Here is a 24,547-nt window from a genome sequence, read left to right as displayed (position 1 = left end):
ACCGCTGCGCCACCCAGGGATCCCGAAACTCCACCATTCAAATCCGTGTTGTTCAAGGGCTGTCATGTTTCTTGTCCAAGTCTAAGCTGTGTGCTAAGGCCCCACTCCTCCAGGAAGCCCCCTGATTCCACCCCAACCCAGCTGCCCTATGACGATCTTCTGCTCTCTGTCTTCCTGGGGGTGGTAAAATTGTCAGTGCATTGGATGGTTTCCTCTACCCCTAATCCAGGGGCCACCCCAGGACACAAACTTGGTTTTGCCACCTTTGTCCCCAGGGCCCAGTTCAGGACAGGACGCTTGACAAGGATGGGTACATGTTTAATGGGAGGATGGTGATGAAGCTTCCAGAGTCCTCATCGAGGATCATGGCCAAGCAGCTCAACTTGACCTCAAGCATCCAGGAGTTAATCATCAAGCCTGGGAAGGTCACACACAGTCCTAGAAGGGCAAAGAACATCTCAGCTGCCAGGTCTTTCCTGGAACTCACCTCCCATTTTGTAGAGAGGAAACGTGAGGCTCAGAGATGGATGTGACAAGCTCAGTTTCACCCAGTGAGATGGTGACAGTATAAATCTGATCATGTTATTCCTCTGCCTACAGCCTTCTATGGTCCCTTAGTATTCCTGGGTAAGGTCCAGGAATGGCACAGGCGTCCCTGCAGAGTCTGGTCCTGGCCCATATTCCCAGCCCCAAACCTGCTTTCCCAGCATCCTGGGGTCAGGTAAGTGTAAGTTACCTGCTCTGAGTGTCCACAGCCCTGTCCCACCTCTGCCTGACAATATCTGAGAGCACCGATTGCAACTGCTCTTTGGTGGCCCCTTGGGACTTCATGAGAGCAGGGGACATGCTATATTGTTTGAGGCTAAAGTCCCAGGGCTCAACACTTAGTAGGTGTTCAATAAATATTTGTTGAATGAACGAATAATCAGAGCCCTTCATTTGAACGATAAATCATTGTTCGGATTCCTTTGTTGGATGTAAAATATCAGGGGTGAGGAGATGCTTCAGAAAAATTATGCCTTTTCATGTGGCAGATAACAATTGTTTCTTTGTCTTTTGACCTAAGCTGACCCTGACAGCAGTGGGGGTGGTGGCCTGGCACTCAGCGCAAACACTGGACTCAGAGTAAAATCTGGATGTGTCTGTGTCACAGAAGAGGTGGTCCAGGGTGTCTCTCGCTGGCTGGGTGACCTCGGCCCAGTGAGTCTCCCCGCTGGAGCCTGTATCATCAATGAGACCAAGGACAGCGCAGGGGGAGGCAGTGGACCTTGGTCTTGTTCCTTTCTTTCTCCAGCGGGGCGCTGTCCCTTTAACGTGGGAGGAGGGGCCAAGGCTTCGGGAAGTTGCCAGAAGCTGGGAAGAGCGGGTGCCCTCGCAGGCTGCAGGCTGGTGGGCAGCAGGCTGGAGCCGGGCTGGGTCTGGGCACTGTTCAGCAGGCAGGTAAGAGGGCCTGACACCCAAATGGTACCCCTGGGGCTCTGTGTGCGTTTGTGGAATGTGAACACAGGGTAGTCTGGAAGGTTCTGGGGCAAAGTCCAGAATGAATGGACAGAAAGTGAGGAGGTATGGGTGCAAAGCCCTCCTAGGAACACTGATTTCACTCAGGGTTTCACTCTAGCCTGCCTTGGAGAAGAAGGCTGGGGCTGCCACTGACTGATGGCCGGGGAGCAGGTCCTGCTTGCCAGAGGGGCAGGACTGGGCACTCTGCCAGCACGAGTTTCCTGGCCTTGGCATCAGGGATTTGGCTGTAAGGGTTACCCAGGTGGCCTCTGGAAAAGCCTGAGGGACAAAGGAGGCAGAAACAGGAAATGGTCCTTACCCCAATTCACAGATGCAGCAGGTGAAGCCCAGTGAGGAAAGGTGGCATGACCAAGGTCGTGCCTGCTGGGACCCGAACCCAGGCCTCAGGCTTTTCACGGCATTGCTCCACAGCAGAGAGGGCCCAGGGCTCCCACCTCGGCATCCGTGGTGGCCACATGCTGCAAGAGCTGTGTGTCCCTAGGCCAAGGTCTTACCTTGACTCTAGACCTTAGTCTGGGAGGCCTGTGCCCTTATGGGCATCTGGGCTTGATAAGGGCTATTGGAAGTTTGGGGCCTGTTCATTTGACAGGCCTGCTGTCCTCCTGCGGGCTGTTAGGATAAGCAGGAGGCCTGGGGAGCCTTGGGACTGAGCCGGGAGCATTCGGCTCCTAAGGACCCCTGGCAGTTAAGTGTGAAATGCTCACACCTTTCACCACTACCACCGCCACCGTCATTATCATCACCTAGTAGAGAAAGGATGGCACGGTGCTAAGGGCACAGATGCCAAGGTCCGCTGCCTGAATTTGAATCCTGGCCGTGCCATTCCCAGCTGTGTCACCTCGGACAGGTTACTTAGCCTCTCTGGGCCTCAGTTTCATTATCTATAAAATGGAGCTAGTAAGTGAACCTGTCTCAGGACCGTTACGATGATCTTAGGAGATGGTATATGTGCCAATGATCTTGGCACAGAGCCTGGCTGGCAGGAGGTCCCACACAACTATTAGCTAATATTATATGTCAGGCATGGAGTTGATGGCTTCACAACATGGCCTCACTGCGTCCACACAGTGATTCCGTGATGTAGAAGCTCTTCTCCTAGTTTGCTGCGTGGTTAGTTCATTCTTATTTTTCAGGTCTCGGTGTTAATGGTCACTTCCTGCAAAAGGCCTTTCGTGACCTCTCTATCCACAGTAGGTGTCCTTGTTCTTCTCTTTAAGACTCCCTGTATGTGTGCGTTCCTCTCGGTAGTTTTCACCATTTTTGATTATTTTGTTTGTCTATATGGTTATTTATCAAACACTGATCTCCACATCAGCTCCACGAGGAGATGTCTGTCTTCCTCACCAGGGTAACCCCAGTTCCCAGGTCAGGGCCTGCGCCTCGCAGGTGCCCTGTAGACATGTGAGAGAAGGGGTAAGCACGCCCGCATAGTTAGATGGCCCCAGAGAGATGATGCCTCTAGAGCGCTCAGCTGATGTCTGACGTACAGTAGGGCAGGACGGAACATGGCACAGAGAAATCGAGATGCTTGTTGGGGTCACACAGCGAGAAATACAGAGCTGGTTTCTAACTTTGGTCACTGATTGACCCCTACGCCCGGAGCCAAGGTGAGGCCCAGGCTGAGGTCTGCTGAGTTTGGGTGACCCACAGGTTCCCTCTCCAATGCCATGCTCAGTTGAGAAGTGCCCTGATGGACCCGGGTGGAGACTCTGGCTCAGACTCTGCCCTGCCTGGGGGATCCCAGGGCCATCCCAACTAGGGCCTGGGGTCAAATCTAGGGGCAGGAGACCTAGAACCCTCTGGTGGGGTGGGCAGCTGGGAGTAAGTAAGGGTGAGCAGGAAGGTTGGGAAGGTGGAGGCTGGGGAGGCTGCAGCACGCCTCCTACTGGCCATCAGTGAAACTGCAGGGCTTGGCCCAATGCTTTTCTGACCCAAAGAAAAAGAAAGGGGTTGCATTTGCTCCTTAAAAAAAAAAGAAAAAAAGACAAACAGCCCTTTATTTCTCCACTCTTCTCATTTCTTCCTCTTCTGTTTCTCACCTTTTACCACCGATTCGTTCACTAACTGTGCCTTTGCTTAAAACCTCCCGATGGCTTCCCAGGACAAGTAGAATTAGAATAACATCCCAGCTCCTCAGCGGGGCACGTCCTTCCCCACGTCCCTGCCCACCTCTCCTTGCTCAGCTCCTACACCGGATCCCTTCTCCCCACACCAGCAACGCCCCAGGGTCATTTCTCTCTCAAGGTGTTTCCACCTGCTGTTCCTTCTGCAGGAATGCGTTCCCCTGGGCTCCCTGCTGTCACTCATCTCGAACATCTCTCTTGGAGAACTTGCAGATGGAAAGAGAATTCAAAGCCCTCTCAGCCAACCCAATACTCACAGATCTGATTTGCATCCTGATTCAAACTGTTAGAAACCCCAAATCACTGACAGCAAAACCAACTGTTTATCCCATTTAATGAGATGATTGGAAAGGTGAGCAATTATGTGACGATACTGAGAGATGATTATTAATGTTTTTAGATGTGATAATGGTATTGTGATGATGTGTTTTTTTTTAATTAGCATCATTGAGATATGGTTTCTATAAAATAAAATTAGCCAGGGATGCCTGAGGGACTAAGTCAGTTAAGTATCTAACTCCTGGTTTCGGCTCAGGTCATGATCTCAGGGTTGTGAGATGGAGGCCCCCATTGGGCTCCATGCTGGACATGGAGCCTGCTTAAGATTCTCTCTCTCCCTCTGCCTCAGCTTCTCCCCCACTTGCTCCCTCTCAAAAAAAAAATCAGTCCACTTTGAGTAAGAATTCCGTGAGTTTGCACAAATGTATACAGTTAAGAATCCATATGGCTACTGTTTAAAAAAAGTTCTTAAGGGACGCCTGCCTGGGTGGTTCAGCAGTTGAACGTCTGCCTTTGGCTCAGGGTGTGATCCCGGGGTCCGGGATCGAGTCCCACATCCGGCTCCCTGCATGGAGCCTGCTTCTCTCTCTGCCTGTGACTCTGCTTCTCTCTCTCTGTGTCTCTCATGAATAAATAAATAAAAATCTTTAAAATAAAGAAGTAAATCTAGTTTTAAAAAAAGAGTTCTTTGCTTTTAGAGATCTGTGCTGAAGTATTTACAAAGGAAGTAGTATAGGAAAAAATATATAATAAGAATAAAGGACGAGGGGCACCTGAGTGGCTCAGTTTGTTAAGTGTCTGCCTTTTTAGCTCAGGCCCAGATCCCTGCATTCCCATATCTAGCCCTGCCACATCAAGCTCCTTGCTCAGTGGGCAATCTGCTTCTCCCTTTCCCTCTGCTCCTTCCCCTACTCATTTTTTCTCTCTTGCTCCCTCTCTTTCTCCCTCGCTCTCTCAAATAAATAAAAAATCTTGGGCAGCCCGGGTGGCTCCAGTTTAGTGCCGCCTTCAGCCCACGCCCGATCCTGGAGTCCTGGGATTGAGTCCGAAGTCGGGATCCCTGCATGGAGCCTGCTTCTCCCTCTGCCTGTGTCTCTGCCTCTCTCTCTCTCTCTCTCTGTGTGTGTCTCTCATGAATAAATAAATAAAATCTTTTTAAAAAAATCTTTAAAAAAATAAAGGAGGAAAAACCGCATAGTACAGGGTGGGGGTGTGTGCGTGCAGGTGTGGTTGAAACAAGACAGGCCACGAGTGCTCGCTCAAGCTGAGAGATGGGCTACACCAGGGGTTCATTATACAGTTCTCGACATTTTGCTATGTTTAAATTCTCCATAATACAAGTTTTTAAAAAGTTTTTCTCTCTTGAGAGACTGTTTCTGACCATGCTTGCTGAAATACTGCCTCCCACCCCCATTGCCCGTTTGAAATTTTGTGCTTCTGTCTCCCCTACTAGAATGTGAGCTCTGGCAAAGCAGGGGCTGCCTCTGACTTGTGCGCTCCAAAACCTGGAACCACCTGGCACATAGTAGGTGCTCAATGAAAAGAGGTGGTTTTTTTTTGCATGCATACCTGAATGAATGAAGAATGAATGAATGAATGAATTCTCCCACCATCATTCATTCATCACCATGTATTGGCCACCTTCTACACCCCCAGCACTGTGGGCTGGCACAGTTACAGAATGAAAGGGTCCCTGGTCCAAACCTTTTTGTCCAGGTGGGGAAACAGGCCGTGGCAGTTGGATAGGGCTAAGGAGCCTAATGGAGGCTCTTCTCCACGTTCCCCTCCTCCTGGTTAAGGGGACTCTGGCCGGAGCTGCCTGGGCTATGGCATTGGTGTTCTCCTGCAGGCCCCCTGGGGGTTGCTGGGATGGATCACTCTCGAACAGGCTGTGCTAAGGCTGAGCACTTCCACGTGGTCACGCCTCTGCTGGAGAGCTGGGCCCTTTCCCAGGTGGCAGGTGTGACTGTCTTCCTCAAGTGCGAGAATGTGCAGCCGGCCGGCTCCTTCAAGATCCGGGGCATTGGGCATTTCTGCCAGGAGGTGAGGTGTCAGCAGGAGGGGAGAAGTGAGCCAGTTCTGGGGGGAGGAGAGGGATGGGGATGGTTGCCGGCTGGATGGGGGTGAGGGCAGGAGGGGAGAAGTGGACTCATACAGATGGGAGGAGCAGGATGAGGGGCAAGGAGTGTTGGAGTGGGCTGGGGAGGGACTAACTCCATCCCACACTGGCTCTATGACATCTGCCTGGGTCAGCCCCCAACCTCATTCCTTCTTTCCCCAGGTGGCCAAGAAGGGATGCAGACACCTGGTGTGTTCCTCAGGTGAGCCTTGGGGCTGGGTCCTCAGGGCTGAATGTAGGGGAGGAAGAGATGGCTGGAGCAGCAGTAGATGTCCAGGGATCAGCCTCCTGTTAAAGGCCCAGTTCCATCAAGGTCATGATCAGATGGCCATTTCATATATCCCCTCCCAGCCCTCTTCCCATCATTCAGGACTCACGGTAGAAGTGACAACAATCCAATTAATATAGGTTTAGGCTACAGGCCCCAAGAACTGAAAAATTCTTGGGATAAGTGGCTTTCAGGTACAGCTGGAACCAGGAGCTCTCCTTTGTATCTCTCCTTCTCTCAACTTGTCTTTTCTCTGTATTAGCTTCATTTTCACCCAGACTTCATAGCAGCAAGATGGCCAACAGGTGTTCTAGGCTTGCCTCCTATCATCCTATCAGCCCTGGTGAAAAGGAAGTACCCCTTCCTGATGGTTCTCCTCAATCCATGACTCGGTCTTCTTTACCTAGCTTGGACCATGTACTCATCCCTGAACCAATCTTGGGTTAGGGGATTGAGGCTTCTGATTGAGTTAATCTAGGTCATGTATCTGCCTCTGGGATCAGAAAGAGGAATCAAAGGTGGGGCATATGAGTGTGGGGAAGGAACGGCCCACAAAGGGAAATGGAAGGGGAGGGAGGAAATTGTGTTAACAGGCTAAAACAACACTGCCCACTGCACTCCCTTCTATTGCTTCCACAGGGGGCAACGCAGGCATTGCAGCTGCTTATGCTGCTCGGAAGCTGGGCATCCCTGCCACCATTGTGCTCCCTGAGGGCACCTCCCCGCAGGTGGTGAAGAGGCTGCAGGGGGAGGGGGCAGAGGTTCAGCTGACTGGAAAGGTAAGGACCCCAGGAAGGAGAAGCCAGCTGGAGTGGGCTGTTCCCCTCGAATCCCATTTACCCCTAGGAGATGGTATCTCTCTGCTTTTCTTTCTTTCTTTTGTTTTTGATGTACTATGCCTGGAGCCCAGTCTTCTCTTAGGATGGCTGAGCTGGGATCCCTGGGTGGCGCAGCGGTTTGGCGCCTGCCTTTGGCCCAGGGCGTGATCCTGGAGACCCGGGATCGAATCCCACGTCGGGCTCCCGGTGCATGGAGCCTGCTTCTCCCTCTGCCTGTGTCTCTGCCTCTCTCTCTCACTGTGTGCCTATCATAAATAAATAAAAAATTAAAAAAAAAAAAAAGGATGGCTGAGCTGAGGGGTAGGAGTGAGGCATGATGTATTTTGAGGGCTGGGACCTCCTGCCTCTACCAACCCTGAGAAGACTTCCCCTGTGTGAACCCAGGAGAAGCAGGAAGCTGATAGACCAGGAGTATGTCCGTCTCCTCATATCCTCACTAACATTTGGTAATATTCATTTAAACATTTTTGCCATTTGATAAGACAAAAAAGTATAAAGAAAGAGGATGGTGGCATTATTTCTTGTTCTGAGACCACCCTAATAAGGGGCCCACCGCCAAGGATATCACTGATTCACCCTGTTACTGAAGAAACAGAGATAGAAACATGTAATCTTCCTACCTTCCTGGAAAGAAGGGGAAAAAGCATCCCTAGAATAGAATTTTTTTTTAAACCATCAAAATTAAAACTAAAAGCCATACCATGGTACCTAAAAAGCTGGTCGCCAAATACTTAGTGTCTAGTTTCTTTCCTTGCTTTCTCCCTTCTTTTTCTCTCTCTCTTTTTTAAGAAAAATTATTTATTTATTCATGAGACTCACAGAGAAAGGCAGAGACATAGATAGAGGGAGAAGCAGGCTCCATGTGGGGAGCCCAATGCAGGACTCAATCCCAGGACCCCAGGATTATGACCTGAGCCGAAGGCAGACACTCAACCACTGAGCAACCCAGGTGCCCCTTTTTTCTTCTCTTTATTCATCCATTCAACCATCCTCCTATCCAGCACTCTCTCTCCCTGCCTTTCTCCCCTCCCTCCCATCCATCCATCCATCCATCCATCCATCCATCCATTCTCCCATCACCTTTTTCCCTCCTTCACTTCCTTCCTTCTTCCTTTCCTTCCTTCCAACAGATATTCATTGAACTCATACTATGTGTCTGGACCATGTTAAAGCAAGGGATATAGAGGTAGTAAGACATGGTCTCTACTCTCACGAAGCTCAGGTGTTGTTTGGGAGACACACAGATAAACACATGGTGATAAGAGAAAGTTGTAAGTATTGTGATGGGGAAGCACAGGGCCCTGAGGAAGAACAGAGAAGGCATATTGTTTTAATCAGCTCTTGCTGCTAGATGATGCTACATAACACACAGCCCCACCTCTCGGTGGCTTATGAGAAACACCATCTCTCTTGCTTCTGGGCTTGTGAGTGGGCTAGGGTGGTTCTGTGTCAGGCTACAGGCAGGATTAAGATCTGCATATGTGTCCCCCTCATCGTTCTGGACTGGTGGCCACCTGGGACATGTTCTGCTCAAGGTGAATGGCAGGAGGAGTGAGAGGAAAGTGCCTCTTGAGGCAGTGGCTCAGAAGTGTTACATGTCACTTCTACCGCCTGCCATTGGCCAAAGCAAGTCCCACAGCTGGGACCTACATCAATGGGGGTGGGGAAATGTACTCTGCCCTTTCTAGTGGGAAGAACAGCAGTAACATGACAAAAGCCATGGATGTGTGATTCTAATGGAGGAAGGGGATAGGGAACTGGGCAGTGGCCCAAACCACCCCCAGGTTGTGCCTCAGACCTGGGCCTCTCTGGCTGCTTGAACTCAACCGGCAGGTCATCAGTAGGATGGTTGCTGGTTTTCATGGACACCATCTATAGTGGCCAAGTTGCTATTTGGGGCTCTGATTTAAGGAGCCTTCTGCCCTACTGGCTGACTAGAAGTGGAAACCACTTAGCTGGCCTTGGAGCTCACCCTCCCCCGCAGACTGGCCCATTGGGATTATGGAAAGCACATATCATCAGTTTATCCACCCGGAAGCCTCCACTTTTGTCTCTGGAGGCTGTGAGGCCCACCCCAGCTCTGATCTCACTCTTAGAGTTCTCCTCAGCTGGCCAGACCCTGGGGCTATCCAGGAGACTTCAGGCTCTGCTCCAGGCTCCAGAGCAGTCCAATTCCTGAGGCTCCTGAGACCCTCGGTTTCTCTTTAGGTTTGGGACGAGGCCAGTCTGAAGGCACAAGAGTTGGCCAAGAGGGATGGTTGGGTGAATGTCCATCCATTTGACCACCGTCTGATCTGGTAAGCTTGTTGCTCCGCCCCCATGGAGCTCAGAGCCCAAACCCTCATTGAATTGGGATCCTTCCATTGGACAGAAAGGGATGCTGAGGCCTAGAGAGGAGAAGAGGCTTGGAAGCCAGGCATGCTGAGGTTCAGACCCTACTTCTGTTATTTGTGAGTTGTGTGATTGCAAAGCCTCTCTCCTCCCCATGCCTCAGTTTCCACATGTGTAGAATGGAAATGGTAATAATCAATCCTGTTTATTGAGTGTACTTGGGGATACATTTAATACATTTGATCCTCTTCAGAGCTCTAGAGGTGGGTGTTTTATGTCCATTTCACAGGCACAGAGGGGCCAAGGAACTTGCCTGACATTGCACAGCTAGTAAGTGGCCAAGACATTGGGTCCCAGGCCCAGAACTAGACTGGCACCAAGTGATATGCTGGTCCCCTCTTAAGCACATACACAAATGCTGCCTCTTTACAAGGTTGTGGAGGGGATTAAATGGGATAATGCCTGAGAACATGGCTTTGAGGTTGATGGCTGGGAAAGAATGAGTGAATGAGTAAATTGAATGGATGAAAGCTGAGTGAGCTAAGTGTTGCAGGGTCTCTCCTCTCCCTTGCTATGGATAGGGATTGGGGTGACAACGAGGAGAGTTTGTGTATATGTCAGCCTTTGGGAATAGGGCCCATTCTTACCCTGATTCCTCCTTCCCCCAGGGAAGGCCATGCCAGCCTGGTGCGAGAGCTGAAGGCAGCACTGGGGACTCCACCAGGGGCCCTGGTGCTGGCAGTAGGGGGTGGAGGGCTCCTGGCTGGGGTGTCAGCTGGCCTGGCAGAGGTGGGCTGGCAGCACGTGCCCATCATTGCTGTGGAGACCCGAGGGGCACACTGTTTCAATGCAGCCATCAAGGCGGGCAGGCTAGTCACGCTGCCAGAAATCACCAGGTAGGCATGGGCTGGGGCCATCTGTGGGAGGCTGGAAGGTGCGGGTGTTGCTATCCTAGAAGCTCTCAGTCCCAACCAGTGGAGGAGTTTGGGGGTACCCAAGAGGTTCAACTTCACCCTGAGTTCCACCCTAATGTGGATTTCAGTTAGAAGGCGATGCCAAAAAAGTAGATGAAGGATATGATTCATTTAAGTTTCATTAATTAATAAAACACATGGGACGCCTGGGTGGCTCAGTGGTTGAGCAACTTCCTTCAGCCTAGGGCATGAGCCTAGAGTCCCCTGATCAAGTCCTGCATCAGGCTCCCTGAGGGGATCCTGCTTCTCCCTCTGCCTATGTCTCTGCCTCTCTCTCTATGTCTTTCATGAATAAATAAATGAAATCTTTTTAAAAATTAATAAACATTTCACTGCTCTATATCATTACAAAAGCAGTTTAAATGTGTTGCAGGTAAGTTAGAAAATGTAGGCAAGCAATAAACAACAGAAAACAAAATGGCACCTTCAATTCCACCATCCAACAATGAACACTAGGTTACATTTTCCCAGTTTTTGTTTTTCCTCCGTGTACACATAGTTACATACAAGTGAAATGTGCCTGGCACACAGTAGGTGCTCTACAAATATTTGTGAAATGAATGAATGAATTGATCGTGTATTTTTAAAGTTAGGATCGTATCCTTCCTAAACTCTATTTTTCTAGTTCATATTATATGTCATGAACAGTTTCATTTTTTCTGCAATATCGTTAGAGAACTTTTTCCTTGTTACTTTATGTAACTGATTTTAAATCAAATGAGGACAAGTTCTTATGAACCAACTAACTAGTTAATGGAGAGTGGTCCAGCCTCCAGACACTGCCTCATCTTATATCCTTCTTTTCCTGTTTTTAAGATTTTATTTGTTTATTCATGAAAGACACATACACACAGAGGCAGAGACATAGGCAGATGGAGAAGCAGGCTCTCTGCAAGAAGCCTGATGTGGGACTCGATCCCAGGACTCTGCAATCACATCCTGTGCCAAAGGCAGATGCTCAACTGCTGAGCCACCCAGGCGTCCCATCTTATATCCTTCATCATCATCACCAGTATCATCCTCACAGATGCTGTGTTAATTACCTAGGGCTGCCATATAAACGACCACAAACTATGTGGCTTACAAGATCAGAAATACGTTCTGTCATAACCCTGGAAGCCAAAAGTGTGAAATCAAAGTGCTAGTAGGGTGACACTTTCTCTGAAGGCCCTAGGGGAGGAGCAAGCTTCCTTGCCTCTTTCAGCTTCTGGTGGCTATTGGCAATCCTTGGTGTTCCTTGGCTTGTAGCCACCTCCTTCTGCCTCTGTCTTCCATGACTGCTCTGTGGTCTGTCCTCTTCTTGTAAGGGCACCAGTCATTGAATTTAGGGTCCACTTTAATCCAGTATGACCTTATCTTGACTAATTACATCTGCAAATATCCTATTTCCAAATGAGGTCACATTCTGAGGTTCTATATGGATGTGAATTTTAGGGGAGACAATATTCAACCCTCTATAGATATCAGCACTGTCCATATTTTATTAAACACTTATTAGGTGCTGGACCTTAGGATATAATAGTGTGTGACAACAAGGTGGCTGAAAAAGACAGCCTATTAAGTCATCTTTATTAAGCACCTACTGTGTACAGGGTTCTGGTTGGCCAATTAGAGAAACAGTCCTTTCTTCAAGGAGAATTCTATCTGGATATATGAATCTCCTTAATGTCTTTCTGGTATTATCTTCACTCCTTTCTGGTGCCACCCATCCTCCAATGTCTCTGTGATGACCTTTCCTGAAGATTATTTGTGCCCCTAACTGTTGAGCCTTTCCTGTCCCTTCCATCTGAAATACCAGCCCCTCTCACATTGATGAAATTCCCCAAGGCTCAGCTGGGCAGTTGACTCCCATCGTAAAGACCCCAAAGATACTCTGTGTCACTCTTTGGCTGTGAAAGAGCTTGTGGATGGGCTGGTTTGTGAAGGAGGGGCTTGAGGATGGGGACTGACTTTTCAGTTCTGAGTCCCTAGCAGCACCTCTCTCAGAGCCTGGCACAGTGGAGCACTAAGTGAAGTTCATGGACTTGCCATTTTTGTAAATGACACCACCGTCCATCCTGCTGCCCTGACCTGACACATCTTACAGTCACCTTGCTGAGTTCTATCCACTCTCCCTCAGGACTCCAGCTCCTGTCCAGCCCTTGTGCCCACCCCAGTGTATCAGCTCTCCCCTGGATGGCTGTCATAGCCCTCCTCCATCCCCTGGCTATGCTTGATGCTCTCCTTTTTGATAACAGCTTTATTTATTTAAAAAAAAATTTTTTTTTATTTATTTATGATAGTCACAGAGAGAGAGAGAGAGAGGCAGAGACATAGGCAGAGGGAGAAGCAGGCTCCATGCACCGGGAGCCCAATGTGGGATTCGATCCTGGGTCTCCAGGATCGCGCCCTGGGCCAAAGGCAGGCGCCAAATCGCTGCGCCACCCAGGGATCCCTGATAACAGCTTTAGTGAGATATACTCCATGTATCACGCAATTCATCCACTTCAAGTGTATAGTTCAGTGATTTTAAGTAAGGGGCCATTTAAGTATATTCAGAGTTGTGCCTCCACCGCCAAAATCACTTTTAGAACATTTTCATCACCCCTTGCCAAGTCCCTCCTCCCTCCAGCCCCTGGCAAATACTGATCTACTTTCTATCTTCACAGATTTGCCTGTTTGGGACATTTCACGTGGGTGAGGTCATATGACACGTGGCCTTTTGTGTCTGGCTTCTTTCACGCAGACTTCTGTCTTTAGGCCTCACCCATGTTCTGATCAGTACTTCATTCCTTTTTATGGCCAAATACTACTCCATTATGGGGCTGGACCGCATCTTGTTTATCCATCCCTTGGGTGCAGGGTGTTGGGGTATTTCTTTTTGGGGCTATGATGAGTAGAGCTGCTACAAACACTTGCGTGGGCATTTGCATGTGAACGAATGTGTCCCTGTCTCTGGGGTGTGACCCTAGCAGTGGTATTGCTGAGTGTCTTTGTTGTTTTGAGTCCTTTGTCTACTGCCAGCAGCAATGTGTCCTTCCTTCGCTGCTGACCCGTTGGACTCCTCACCCCTTCTCCCGCTTACGCCCACCAATGCCCTCCCCAGACTCTTGGGCCCAAATCCAGACTCCTCTTAGCCCCACTCCAGCCACTGGCCTGTCTTCCAGCCCCTTGGATGAGTCACAACCTTTCCTACCACCAGGAAAGGCAAACTTTCTGTGCAGGCTGTTTCCTCTGCCTGGAACGTTCTTTCCCCTTCCCTTCTGTCCTCTCGATTGGGATTTCTCACTCCAGAGATTGTCCCCACAAACTTACTCAGTGGTCTCCTTCTACTTATCTACTTAATTCTATGTTTCCCCTCCCAGCCTTTGTTCTTATTTATTTATTTATTTATTTATTTATTTATTTATTTATAGTTGAAGTCTATAGTCAACCTATAATATTCATTTCAGACGTACCATATAGGGATCCGGGAATCTTTTTTTTTTTTTTTTAAATTTTTATTTATTTATGATAGTCACAGAGAGATAGAGAGAGAGAGGCAGAGACACAGGCAGAGGGAGAAGCAGGCTCCATGCACCGGGAGCCCGATGTGGGATTCGATCCCGGGTCTCCAGGATCGTGCCCCGGGCCAAAGGCAGGCGCCAAACCGCTGCGCCACCCAGGGATCCCCGGGATCCGGGAATCTTATACTTTCTGCTGTGCTCACCACCGTAAGTGGAGTCACTTGCCTGTCACCACACAAAGCTGTGATCATACCATTGACTATTCCCTGAGCTGTGCTTTTCATCCCCACGGCTTATTATAACTGGAAGTTTGTTTCCTCTTCAACCTGTTCACCTGTTTCGCCCAGCCTCCCGGCTCCCTTCCCCTTGGCAACCATAGTGGTTTCTCTGTAGAGGTTTTTCTTCTTCCTTCCTCCTTCCTTCCTTCCTCCTTCCTTCCTTCCTTCCTCCTTCCTTCCTTCCTTCCTCCTTCCTTCTTCCTTCCTTCTTCCTTCCTTCCTTCCTTCCTTCCTTCTTCCTTCCTTCCTTCCTTCCTTCCTTCCTCCTTCCTTCCTTCCTTCCTCCTTCCTTCCTTCCTTCCTCCTTCCTTCTTCCTTCCTTCCTCCTTCCTTCCTTCCTTCCTCCTTCCTTCCTTCCTTCCTTCCTTCCATCCTTCCTTCCTTCCTTCTTCCTTCCTTCCTTCCTTCTTCTTCTTCCTTCTTCTTCCTCCTTCTTCCTCCTTCCTCCTCCTCCTCCTCCTCCTCCTCCTCCTCTTCTTCTTCTTCTTCTTCTTCTTCTTCTTCTTCTTCTTCTTCTTCTTCCTTCTCCTCCTCCTCCTCCTCTTCCTCCTCCTCCTCCTCCTTCTTCTTTCTCTCTAGTTTTGAGTCTGTTCTCTTGCTGTTGTTGTTGGCTCTGTTCTTAGTACATGGTTGGCTTTGTTCTTACAGCCATGGTAGTAGCCACCACTGACCCTTCTGTAGAGCTTACTAAGTGTCAGGCTCTCTTCTAAGCATTTACAATGTTTAACTCAACCCCCAGGACACTCCCATGAGCCAGGGACTGCTGTTACCTCCGTTTTTCAGACTGAGGAAGCTGAGGTTCAGGGGAGGTGCAGTGACCTTCCCACGGTCCCACTGCTAGTGGGGGGGGGCCCAGGTTTGAGACCAGACAGCCTGGCTCCTGAGTCTGTGCTCTGGGCCCCTTGGGGCTCACCAGAAGCTCTCCTGAGCCTGAAATACTGCCCAGCTCAGGAAGGTACCAACAGGTGGGCAATCCCAAGCACAGAGATACACAGCATGGACCATGGAGCCAGACTGCCTGGATTTGAATCCACCTTCTGTTACTGACTTAACTATGTGTCTGAGCCAGTTTCTTAACCTCCCTGAGCTTCTCAGTTTTCCCACTTGTAAAACGGAGCCCATAAATTTCTAACTCAAAGGGGGATTATGAGGATTAAAACAGAAAACATGCACATCTATCACCTGGTAGATGCTCAATAAATATTAGTTATCAGACATGATAAATTCTTATTAATGAATAAGATACAAAACAAAGCCATTTCCTTTTTTTAAGATTTTATTTATTTATTCACGAGACACAGAGAGAGAGGCAGAGACACAGGCAGAGGGAGAAGCAGGTTCCATGCAAGGAGCCCAATGTGGGACTCGAACCCAGGACCCCAGGATCATGCCCTGAGCCAGAGGCAGATGCTCAAACACTGGGCCACCCAGGTGTCCAAAAAATCCATTTCCACACTTGGCTTTCTGGGGCCTGTGCAAAGAAGGGCACAATCATGGTTACAGAGTTGGAGGAAGTGGGGCTCATGTGTCCATCATTGGTGGGACATCCAATTTTGGAGCACCTCCTCTGTGCCAGCCCAGTACTAGCTCTTGCCGTGTTGAGTCCTGGCCCATTGCAGGATGGGAGGGGGCCCTGGGGTTTGGAGGGCTGAATTTGGAGGCCCGGTGATTCACCAGCTCTGCCCCACACCCCTGCACTCCCTGCCCTGCCTGCCCTCCCCTGCAGTGTGGCCAAGAGCTTGGGTGCCAAGACTGTGGCAGCAAGGGCCCTGGAATGCACGCAGGAGCTAGAGATCATCTCTGAGGTGGTGGAGGATGTCCAGGCTGTGAGCGCTGTGCAGCGGTTCTTGGGTGAGTGACCTTGCCCTCCATCCCCAGGCTTGGGGACCTACAAAGACCCTGGGTCTCTGGGTGTTCTCTCTGGTCTGAATCCTCAGAAACTTCTGCAGGGCTGGGCGTGCAGCAATCATGCAACAAGCATACATTGAGTGGATGGCAGGGCGGAGGCAGAGTGTGCCGTGCTGCCTCTAGCCTCCAGACTTTGGCATCTGTTCCTCTTCCTGTTAGCCACCCATCCTGGACCCTGCTCCCTGTCGATTGCATGTGATTCAGGGCTACTCAGCCATCATGGCACCTCCTCCAGGTAGCTTCCTCTGATCTTCCACCCTCCTCCTGCCTTGGGTTGGAGACTTCCCATGCACCAGGCCTTCTGTTCATAACTGCCTGGTTCTTATTCACCTGTAGCATTAGATGTAAACCCTGTGAGGGTAGGGCCCAGGGTGTCCTATCTACTGTTGTGACCCAGGGCCTTCCTAGCATAGGGCCTGGCAGGGAGTAGGTGCTCGATAAATATTTGTTGAATGAATAAATGAATGTATGAGTGAATAGAAAGGTAGATAATGGATGGGTGGATGGATGGATGGATGGATGGACGGACACATTGATTAATGGACATGTTGATGGATGGACAGACAGACACTCAAATGATGGATAGGGGATGGGTGGGTGAATGCATGGATGGATGGATGGACGGATGGATGGATGGATGGATGGATACAGTGATTGATGGATACACTGATGGATGGACAGACAGACAGTCAAATGATGGATAGGGGCTGATGGATGAATGGATGGATATATAGATGGATACGTTGATTGATGGATACACTGATGGATGGACAGACAGACAGTGAAATGATGGATAGAGGAATGGATGGATGGATAGATGAAAGGTGGATGGATGGAGGGATGGATGGTCAGATTGATGGATGGAGAGAGGGTCAGACGAATGATGGATTATGAGCTGGCTGGCCGACTGGCTGGCTGGCTTCATGGATTTTCGATGCCCAGAGCCTACGGAGCACTAACCGGTTCTTTCTCCCTTTCTCTCTTCTCATCCACCCCATTCCCCTAATCCGGGCAGATGACGAGCGCATACTGGTGGAGCCTGCCTGCGGGGCAGCTTTGGCTGTCATCTACTCAGGCCTCCTGGGGAGGCTCCAGGCTGAGGGCCGCTTGCACTCCCCGCTGGCCTCGGTTGTGGTCATTGTGTGCGGAGGCAATAGCATCGATAGCGGAGGGTTACAGGCTCTGAAGGCCCAGCTGAGCCAGAGCTGAGGCCTCCTCGCTTGGGATGGTAGCTGGTGAGGGCAGCCTGTGTTCCTGGATGGCAGTGGAAGATGCCCTGTGCTTCTGTGCCAGCTGCCTCCTGCAGGAAGCCCTCCTGAAATGCTCCCTTTGGCTCCCCTGCAGCCCTGGCCAATAAACACTCTGAGTTGAATTTGTAACTCTAGCCGGTCCAGTCTTTCTGGGTCTACAAACGCATGGAAGGCACACAGAAACCTTGAGGCTGGCTCTGCTGTGAAGTGACTCTGCATCACATAGCCTCGGCTATAAAACCGAGGAATCAAAACTTGGGTCTCTAGGAAGAGTCCAGTCATGGTGAACTCCCGACAGGGCTTTGCTCACCTGGGGGACCCACTCGGGAGGAGAGGGTGGCACGCTGTGCTCAGGCCTGGGTGGGCAAGGACGATACCGCCCGTCTTTATCAAGCGCTTTTCATGTGCCGGGTCTTCAAGGACATTTCTACTCATTGTCTTCTTTAACGGTCGCAAAAACTCTGTGAAGCAGAAACCATGATATTATCCCTGTTCTAAATATGGGGAAACCGAGGTACAGCACGGTGACCGAACCCTCTCAAGGTCAGAGCTGGCCTGTGGCCCAGCCAGATTCAAGCCATGTGGTTTTCAGCATGACTCTGTTTCTTGGACCTCAGCCTACTTCGTGTGCCGGTTGGTGGTGATGGGACACTGAGGAAGGGAGCAGGACCTCCAGGTCAGTTTGGACACACCTGTGAGTCGCAAGGAGGGTGGGTGCTGGTCCTGGAACTGGGCACCTCCCTCCGTGGGAAGAATCTCTTAGGAAACGGAGAGGAAATTAGTGGTTTGGAGCCACCAGGGGGCAGCAAAGTGTCTCTGATGGCAAAGTCTGGCTCTGGGCAGGGGAGGCCCGCGCCACCCCTCCAGCCTCCCTTGGCTCTGTCCTTGGGGTCCCTAGCCCCTGCTGGGGGTCCCAGAGATGGCTGGGGCCTACAAAATCGTGGGATCGGGGAGCCCAATCCAAGCCTCATTGCCCTGCTGAAAACACGGCTCAGAGAGTGTGGGATCCACCCCATCACAGCCCCTGGCAGGTTCTGAGGCCTCCCGTGGGGGCCCCCTTTCCTGCCTCCTGTGGGCTGTGTGTGCTTGGGCTAGTGTCTTCCCTTCTCTGGGTCTCAGGCCGCACATCTGTGCTGGAGGAGGCCCACTTGTGGCTTCCCACCTCCCTCCCTTTCCCCAGGCTCTTCCCCCTGCCAGGAGCCCCCTCGGTCCCTGAAGAGAATTTGAGAGCGGCAGTGACCACCCCCTGCCCCTGTCCTGTTCTCTCTCTGACTCCAGACGCTGCCTTGATTGCCAGTGTTGTCCTTCCAGGAGCCATCGGGCTCAGCGATGTGTCCTTGGAATCCTGCGGTGTGAGCTCCCCAGAACAGAGGGGCGCAGAGAGACCCAGCAGTGGCCGCTGCCAGACCTGAGCATTAGAACACTGCTTCAGAGCCTCAGTGTTCTAATCTGCAAGATGGGTGGTTTGTGGATTCTTGCTCTGGACCTGGCACATTTCAATCCACGTTAGCTCTTACTATCTCTGAGCGTTCCTCCCCAGCAACGAGGGTGGGGAGGAGCCAGAATGTATTCAAGTCTTGAGTGCCTACTGTGTACAAAGGGGCCTTAGCAGTCATTTCATTTAATACCCACCCCCCTGACCCACGTGGTGGATACTATTATGTTCGCTTTTACAAATGAGGCGGTTGCAGCACAGAGATGTCGAGCGCTTCCTTTGAGTCATACAGCAGGAGCGGGACGTGTAGACCTCTGAGGCCCGTGCGTGGAACTGCTGCTGCTCTCACAACTCCTTTCCTTTGCTTAAGCCATGGCCCCTGCCTGCCAGGCCCTCTGTGCTCCTAAATCCTACGCACCCTTCAAAGCCCGTTGTGAGGGCAGCCTCCTCCCAGAAGCCCTTTGGGATTGCTCCAGCCAGCTATGATCTCCCGCCACTCTGTGCTCCTCCAGGTGAGTGGCAGAGCTCACCGCAGTCCCAGATGCTGTGGCTCCCAGTCAGGCCTCTGCCCTTGGCCGCACTCCTGGGAGACCAGTCAGCTGCTGTTTGCTCCCCTCCTGGTCTCAGCGGAGCTGGAGATAAGAAGCCGAGGGGCCTATTGACCCCATTCAGATAACAGCCGTCAGTGACCTTGCTGTAGCCCTTGCTGGTTGACGCCCCAGGAACGCCAAGGGCAGGGCGGAGGCATGGGGAGAGGGTGAGGACAGGGGGGCCGAGGCTGAGGCCGTGAATGCCATACCTGGATGCTGTGGCCTGGTGTAGCAGGCTGGGCGCTGGGCACAGGGACTCTCATGTTCTCTCTGCCCTTTCGGACCTTCCGTGGGAGAAACCGGGAGCCTGGAGGAGGGGCCTGGGAGCAGAAGCTTCTCTGTGTTTGTTCAGCGCTGTGCAGAGAGCCCAGCAGACTGGTTTACTGGTGTGTGCACCTGCCCTGGGTGCACCCAGCCTCTCCCCTCCCCCTTCTGGGGCCCCTGTCCTGGGATGGGGGACCCCTTGTGCTCCCTGTGGGTTTCCTCTGTGAATCCAGACAAGGCAGGTTGTGAGGAGGGGGACCAGCATCATACCACTGCTGCTCCCCCTTCTCCAGCCTCGAGAGCCCATGCAGGGCAGGACCTGTGGCCCAGTACCTGCAGAACAGGGTCTGAACCTCATGTTGTGGATGTGACAGCTGAGGCTGGCTTTGTGGTATTGATGTTGTTGGGGGGTGGGCAGTGTTTTATGAAGCTAGGAGTATGTTTTAAATCAGTGGGTAAAAAAAATTTTTTTTTTAAATCAGTGGGTAGGAGCCTCTTTTGGAAGTAGCCAGTGTGAGAGATGGTTGGCGTTGGTGGAAGCCAGAGACGCTGCCAGCCCTGTAAGAAGGCAGTTGCCTAATTTTCCAGGTACCCTTGGGGCCTGGGGCCAGCATCACTCTGCCTTAGAGCTTCATGCCCATCTTTCTGGGAGGCCTGGCAGGACCGTTAGCTGATGGTGAGTACATTAATGAGGCTCAGAGAGGGGCGGCTACTCACTCCAGGACACCTGGCTCCTTGTGGTGTCTGATAGGGCCCTTTGTTCTCACGAGGATGTAGAACCCACTTATTCCTAATCTCTGTCCAGCTCTTCCAGGGCTCTCTGGGGGCAGACTGACCACTCTGTCTCATGCAAGGGGTACGGAGGATCCATCCCAGACCTGCACACCTAGTTCCATTATTTTGTGTCGCTGGTTTATTTCAGAATGAATGATTGCATGTGAGTATATCAGTTAGGATTAGGTTCAGCTTTGTAATTCAGAAAACACAAAATAAGTGGCTTCACCAAAAGAGAAGTTTATTTCTCTTTCACGTAGAAGCCTGCAGTTAGGTAGCCTAGGGCTGGTGTACTGTCTCAGTGGTGTCAAAGACCCAAGCTCCTTTGCTGTTTGGTTGTTCAGCTGTGAATGGATTCCATTCCCACGGTCACCTCATAGTCCTGGATGGATGCTGGGGTGGGGTGGGGGGAGCAGCCATTATATCCTCATTTCAGGCCGCAGGAAGGAGGAAAGGATGAAGAAAGGCACATTTCTTCTCTTTAAGGACACTCTCTATAATTAATACACACTAATTCTGCTCATAGGCCATTGGTCAGAACTTAGTCACATGCTACAACTAGCTGCAAGGGAGGCTGGGAAATGTAGTCTTTATAACAGGCAGCCATATGCCCAGCCAAAACCAGAGGTTCTCTTACAGAAAAAGAAGAATAAATTAATATTGAGGGATGACAAGAAGTCTTTGGCATACAGAATAAAGGTGTAAGCATACAGATTAAGTTGCTATATTGAAAAGACCCCAAACTACAGCACTAGTTCAGAGAAGGTAGGTAGCTCTGTTCCACTGGGTTTTCTAGGGACCCAGATTCCTTTATACTATTGTTACACCGTCCCTGAAAACACTGTTCTCATCCACATGGTCTATATTGGTCCATACTATCCAAGGCTGCAGTGGGGGAAGGAGAAAGTAGAGGGCAAGATGTTTCCTTTTTAAGGGCATCACTAGAGGCGCCTGGGCGGCTTAGTCGGTTGAGCCTCTGCCTTCTGCTCAGGTCATGATCCCAGGATCCTGGCCTCGAACCCCGTGTGGGGCTCCCTGTTCGGTGGGGAGCCTGCTTTTTTCCCTCTCCCTCTGCTACCTCTCCTGCTTGTGCTCTCTCTCTCTCTCTGTCAAATAAATAAATACAATTTAAAAAAAGAAAAGAAAAAAAAGAGCATCACCAGGATGTGGCGCACCTTGCATCTGCTCCCAGTCCACTGGCCGAGACTTAATCACATGGCTCAGCTAGCTGCAAAGGAATATGGGAAATGTAGTCTGTAGCCCAGGAGGCACTTACCTGACTGAAGCTGAGGGTTCAATATCTAAAGAGGGGAATTGGGACCAAGGGGCAATTAGCAGTCTTCACAATGATGAGGAATGAAGGGATGGGTCATTGAGCAGCCGTGAATGAGGGGCTGGGAGGGGTCCTGACTGGGCGGAAGTCTGCACTGGGGTTAGATGCTCCGATGCCCACCTCCAGACTCACCTCTGCTTGGGTGGGTGATGCTGGGCAGGACCGTGGGAGCTTTGACCATCTTGTCTGACCATGTGGTTTGCTTGGAGAAGAGGTGATGAGTTTGGAGAGATTTCGAGAAAGTAGAATCGACGCAACCTGGTGATTGATTTAGTGGTGACGGGGCCCCCAGGCTTGGTGACCATCTGGGAAGATGGCTGAGAAGAGAGATCCAAAAAGAGGAAGCATGTGGGAAAAAGAGCCAATGGATCCATCCATCCATTCATTCATTCAATAATTCATTTAGTAAATATTTATTAAGCACCTTCTCTGTGTTGGGCATTTTTGTAAGTGCTGGGAATATGGCAAAAGCCCTGGCCTCGTGGAGCTTACATTCTAGTGAAGAGAGAGACAGACAATAACAAATCCCCAAATAAAAATGACATGTCAGATGCTGATAGATGTAAGGAAGGATGGGGCAGGAGAAAGGGAGACAGAATGCCTGGGAAGAGGTGTGGGCTATTTTATTTTATTGGAGTATGCCAAAGCGATCCCAGGCATCATGTAGTTTCCCTCATAAAGTATGTCTGTATGGTCCCTAACACGTCAGGAAAAAAATAGTTTAAGGTAAACATCATACCATTATTGCATCAATCACAATTAACAAATAACCCCTTAGGGAGGCCTGGGTGGCTCAGTGGTTGAGCATCTATCTACCTTTGGCTCCAGTTGTGATCTTGGGGTCCTGGGATCGAGTCCCACATCAGGCTTCCTGCATAGAGCCTGCTTCTCCCTCTGCCTATGTCTCTGCCTCTCTCTGTGTCTCTCATGAATAAATAAATAAAGTCTTAAAAAAAAAACAAATAACTCCTTAATATTATCTACTACTCAGGCTGTATCCAGCTTTTCCTAGATGGTCTCAAAAATGTCTTGTTTGAGTTGGTTCGTTGGAATCAGGATCCAAAGTATTCACATTGTGAAATGGGTCTCCTGGGTCTCTTAATCTATTGGTAGGTTGAGGCGGGATGGTTCAAGTAGGCCTTTTAGAAAAGATGAAATCTCAGCTGAGTCTGAAGGCAATGAAGAACAAGCCATGTGTGGCATGTGGGGGAAGAGCGGAGGGGACGGCATGTGCAAAAGTCCTGAGGTGAGGACATGTGGGGAAGCCAGCATGGCTACAGGGGGATGGGTGAGGGAGAGAATAGCAGAAGATGGTAGATCTAATATGGGCAGAGAGGTAAAAAGTGTGTGTATGTGTAGGGAAGGGAATAGGACATTAGATCATGGAGGGTCTTGTAGTTTGTGGTTAAGACTTTGGTTTTCACTCTGAGCGTGAGGGAGAACCCTGGGACAGTGGAGCATGAGACCACATCCCCCCTGCCTGCATCCCTCAGCCCTGTCCCCAGCTTTGAGTTCCATCACCTGTCCGGACACCCCTTTGTCTCTGCAATAGACAGTATTGATGCCCTTCCCCTTGACCCAAACCCCTTTAGCAGGTGGGTTCCCCAGCTGCTGGGTGGGGGGTGGGGGTGCTGCTAACAGCCCACAGCTGCTCCCACCCTTCTCCAGAGAATAGCCAATGGGAAGCTCTGTGTTCAGAGATGCACGAGAGGTCATGCTTTCTGGAGGTAGCCCATTGCCAATGACCGATCCATGGAGGGTTATAAAAGGCCACCCCCCTTGCAAGCTCCAGGTAGGGCAGCTCTGTGGTGCCATTCCTGGGGCAGGGATCCCGGTGGGTGGTGGGTCGACTCAGGCTGAGCCCTGCCCTCCCTCCATTCTCTCCCACTGCCCTCCTATTCCAAGCCTTCCTTCCAAGAATCCCTGGCTCAGGCTACACATCTGGAAAACCCACCCTAAATGGACCCTCCCTCCCCTCTCCCCGTCCCATCGGCCTCTCCCTTCCCCAGTGTTTGTGCTTTTTAAACTCCACCAAAAATGTCATGGCCTGGTTTCTCTCATTGCTTCCAAACTCCCTGATAAATTCCACTGGCCGGGCAACCCCAGGAGAGGTTTTCTGGAGCAAGGAACCCCATAAATCACCCTGCTGCCACTCCGGCGTGGGCAATATCTTATGTAAAAAGGTGTTTCCTGGGAGCGCCACAGGCAGGAGAATCCTATTACAAGCCTCCCCATTAATTATAAAGAGTCAAGTCGACCCTTTGCTGCGATTTTTTATCTTAAGTCTGAAAACTGATTACCTTCACCAATTCTTCCTCTCCCCCCCTCCAAAAAAAACCTAAAAAACCATACAACCCAAAGAATAAAATAAATGTTTGAAGAACAAATACCAAAGTTTCTCCATTTAGGGAAGAACCAGCAGAGAGAGAAGTAGGTGGAAAAGAGCCTTTCATCTTCCTTTTAAGGTAATAGGTAGCAAGGGCTTAGCCTGGGCATGGTTTATTTAATTTCCTTGATTCCTCAAATCTAGGAAATGGGAACCATAATCCATCCCATATGACAGATGAGGGAAACTGAGGCTCATCTGAAATTATGTGATGGAGCCCCGCTGAGCTGGTAAGATGAGCAGAAAGAGTGGACCCGGCTGGTTATTTAAAGACCTAGGTTCAGGGCAGTCCGCGTGGCTCAGCGGTTTAGCGCCACCTTCGGCCCAGGGCGTGATCCTGGAGGCCCGGGATCCAGTCCCACGTCAGGCTCCCTGCATGGAGCCTGCTCT

The 24,547-nt window shown here is 50.6% G+C and overlaps 1 protein-coding gene across 4 annotated transcripts; it reads left to right on the top strand.

Moving 5' to 3' along the window:
• Positions 1–1,294: 1,294 nt before the first annotated feature.
• SDSL (serine dehydratase like) lies at positions 1,295–17,504 on the top strand. Of its 4 annotated transcripts, XM_041729135.1 has the most exons (10): positions 1,361–1,440; positions 2,655–2,711; positions 3,794–3,996; positions 5,773–5,966; positions 6,205–6,244; positions 6,950–7,089; positions 9,358–9,446; positions 10,149–10,376; positions 15,944–16,068; positions 17,141–17,504. In XM_041729135.1, the coding sequence occupies exons 4-10, from the start codon at positions 5,793–5,795 to the stop codon at positions 17,332–17,334; spliced, it is 990 nt and encodes a 329-aa protein (XP_041585069.1). In that variant the 5' UTR covers positions 1,361–1,440; positions 2,655–2,711; positions 3,794–3,996; positions 5,773–5,792; the 3' UTR covers positions 17,335–17,504. The 4 variants fall into 4 exon arrangements, with proteins under 4 accessions (XP_041585067.1, XP_041585068.1, XP_041585070.1 ...); XM_041729133.1 differs by lacking the exon at positions 2,655–2,711 and having other exon boundaries at positions 1,295–1,440; XM_041729136.1 differs by lacking the exon at positions 3,794–3,996 and having other exon boundaries at positions 1,343–1,440.
• Positions 17,505–24,547: the final 7,043 nt, after the last annotated feature.

Source organism: Vulpes lagopus, chromosome 14 (assembly GCF_018345385.1).
Source record: "Vulpes lagopus strain Blue_001 chromosome 14, ASM1834538v1, whole genome shotgun sequence".
Lineage (NCBI taxonomy): Eukaryota > Metazoa > Chordata > Mammalia > Carnivora > Canidae > Vulpes > Vulpes lagopus.
This window is presented reverse-complemented; position numbering and strand designations above follow the sequence as displayed.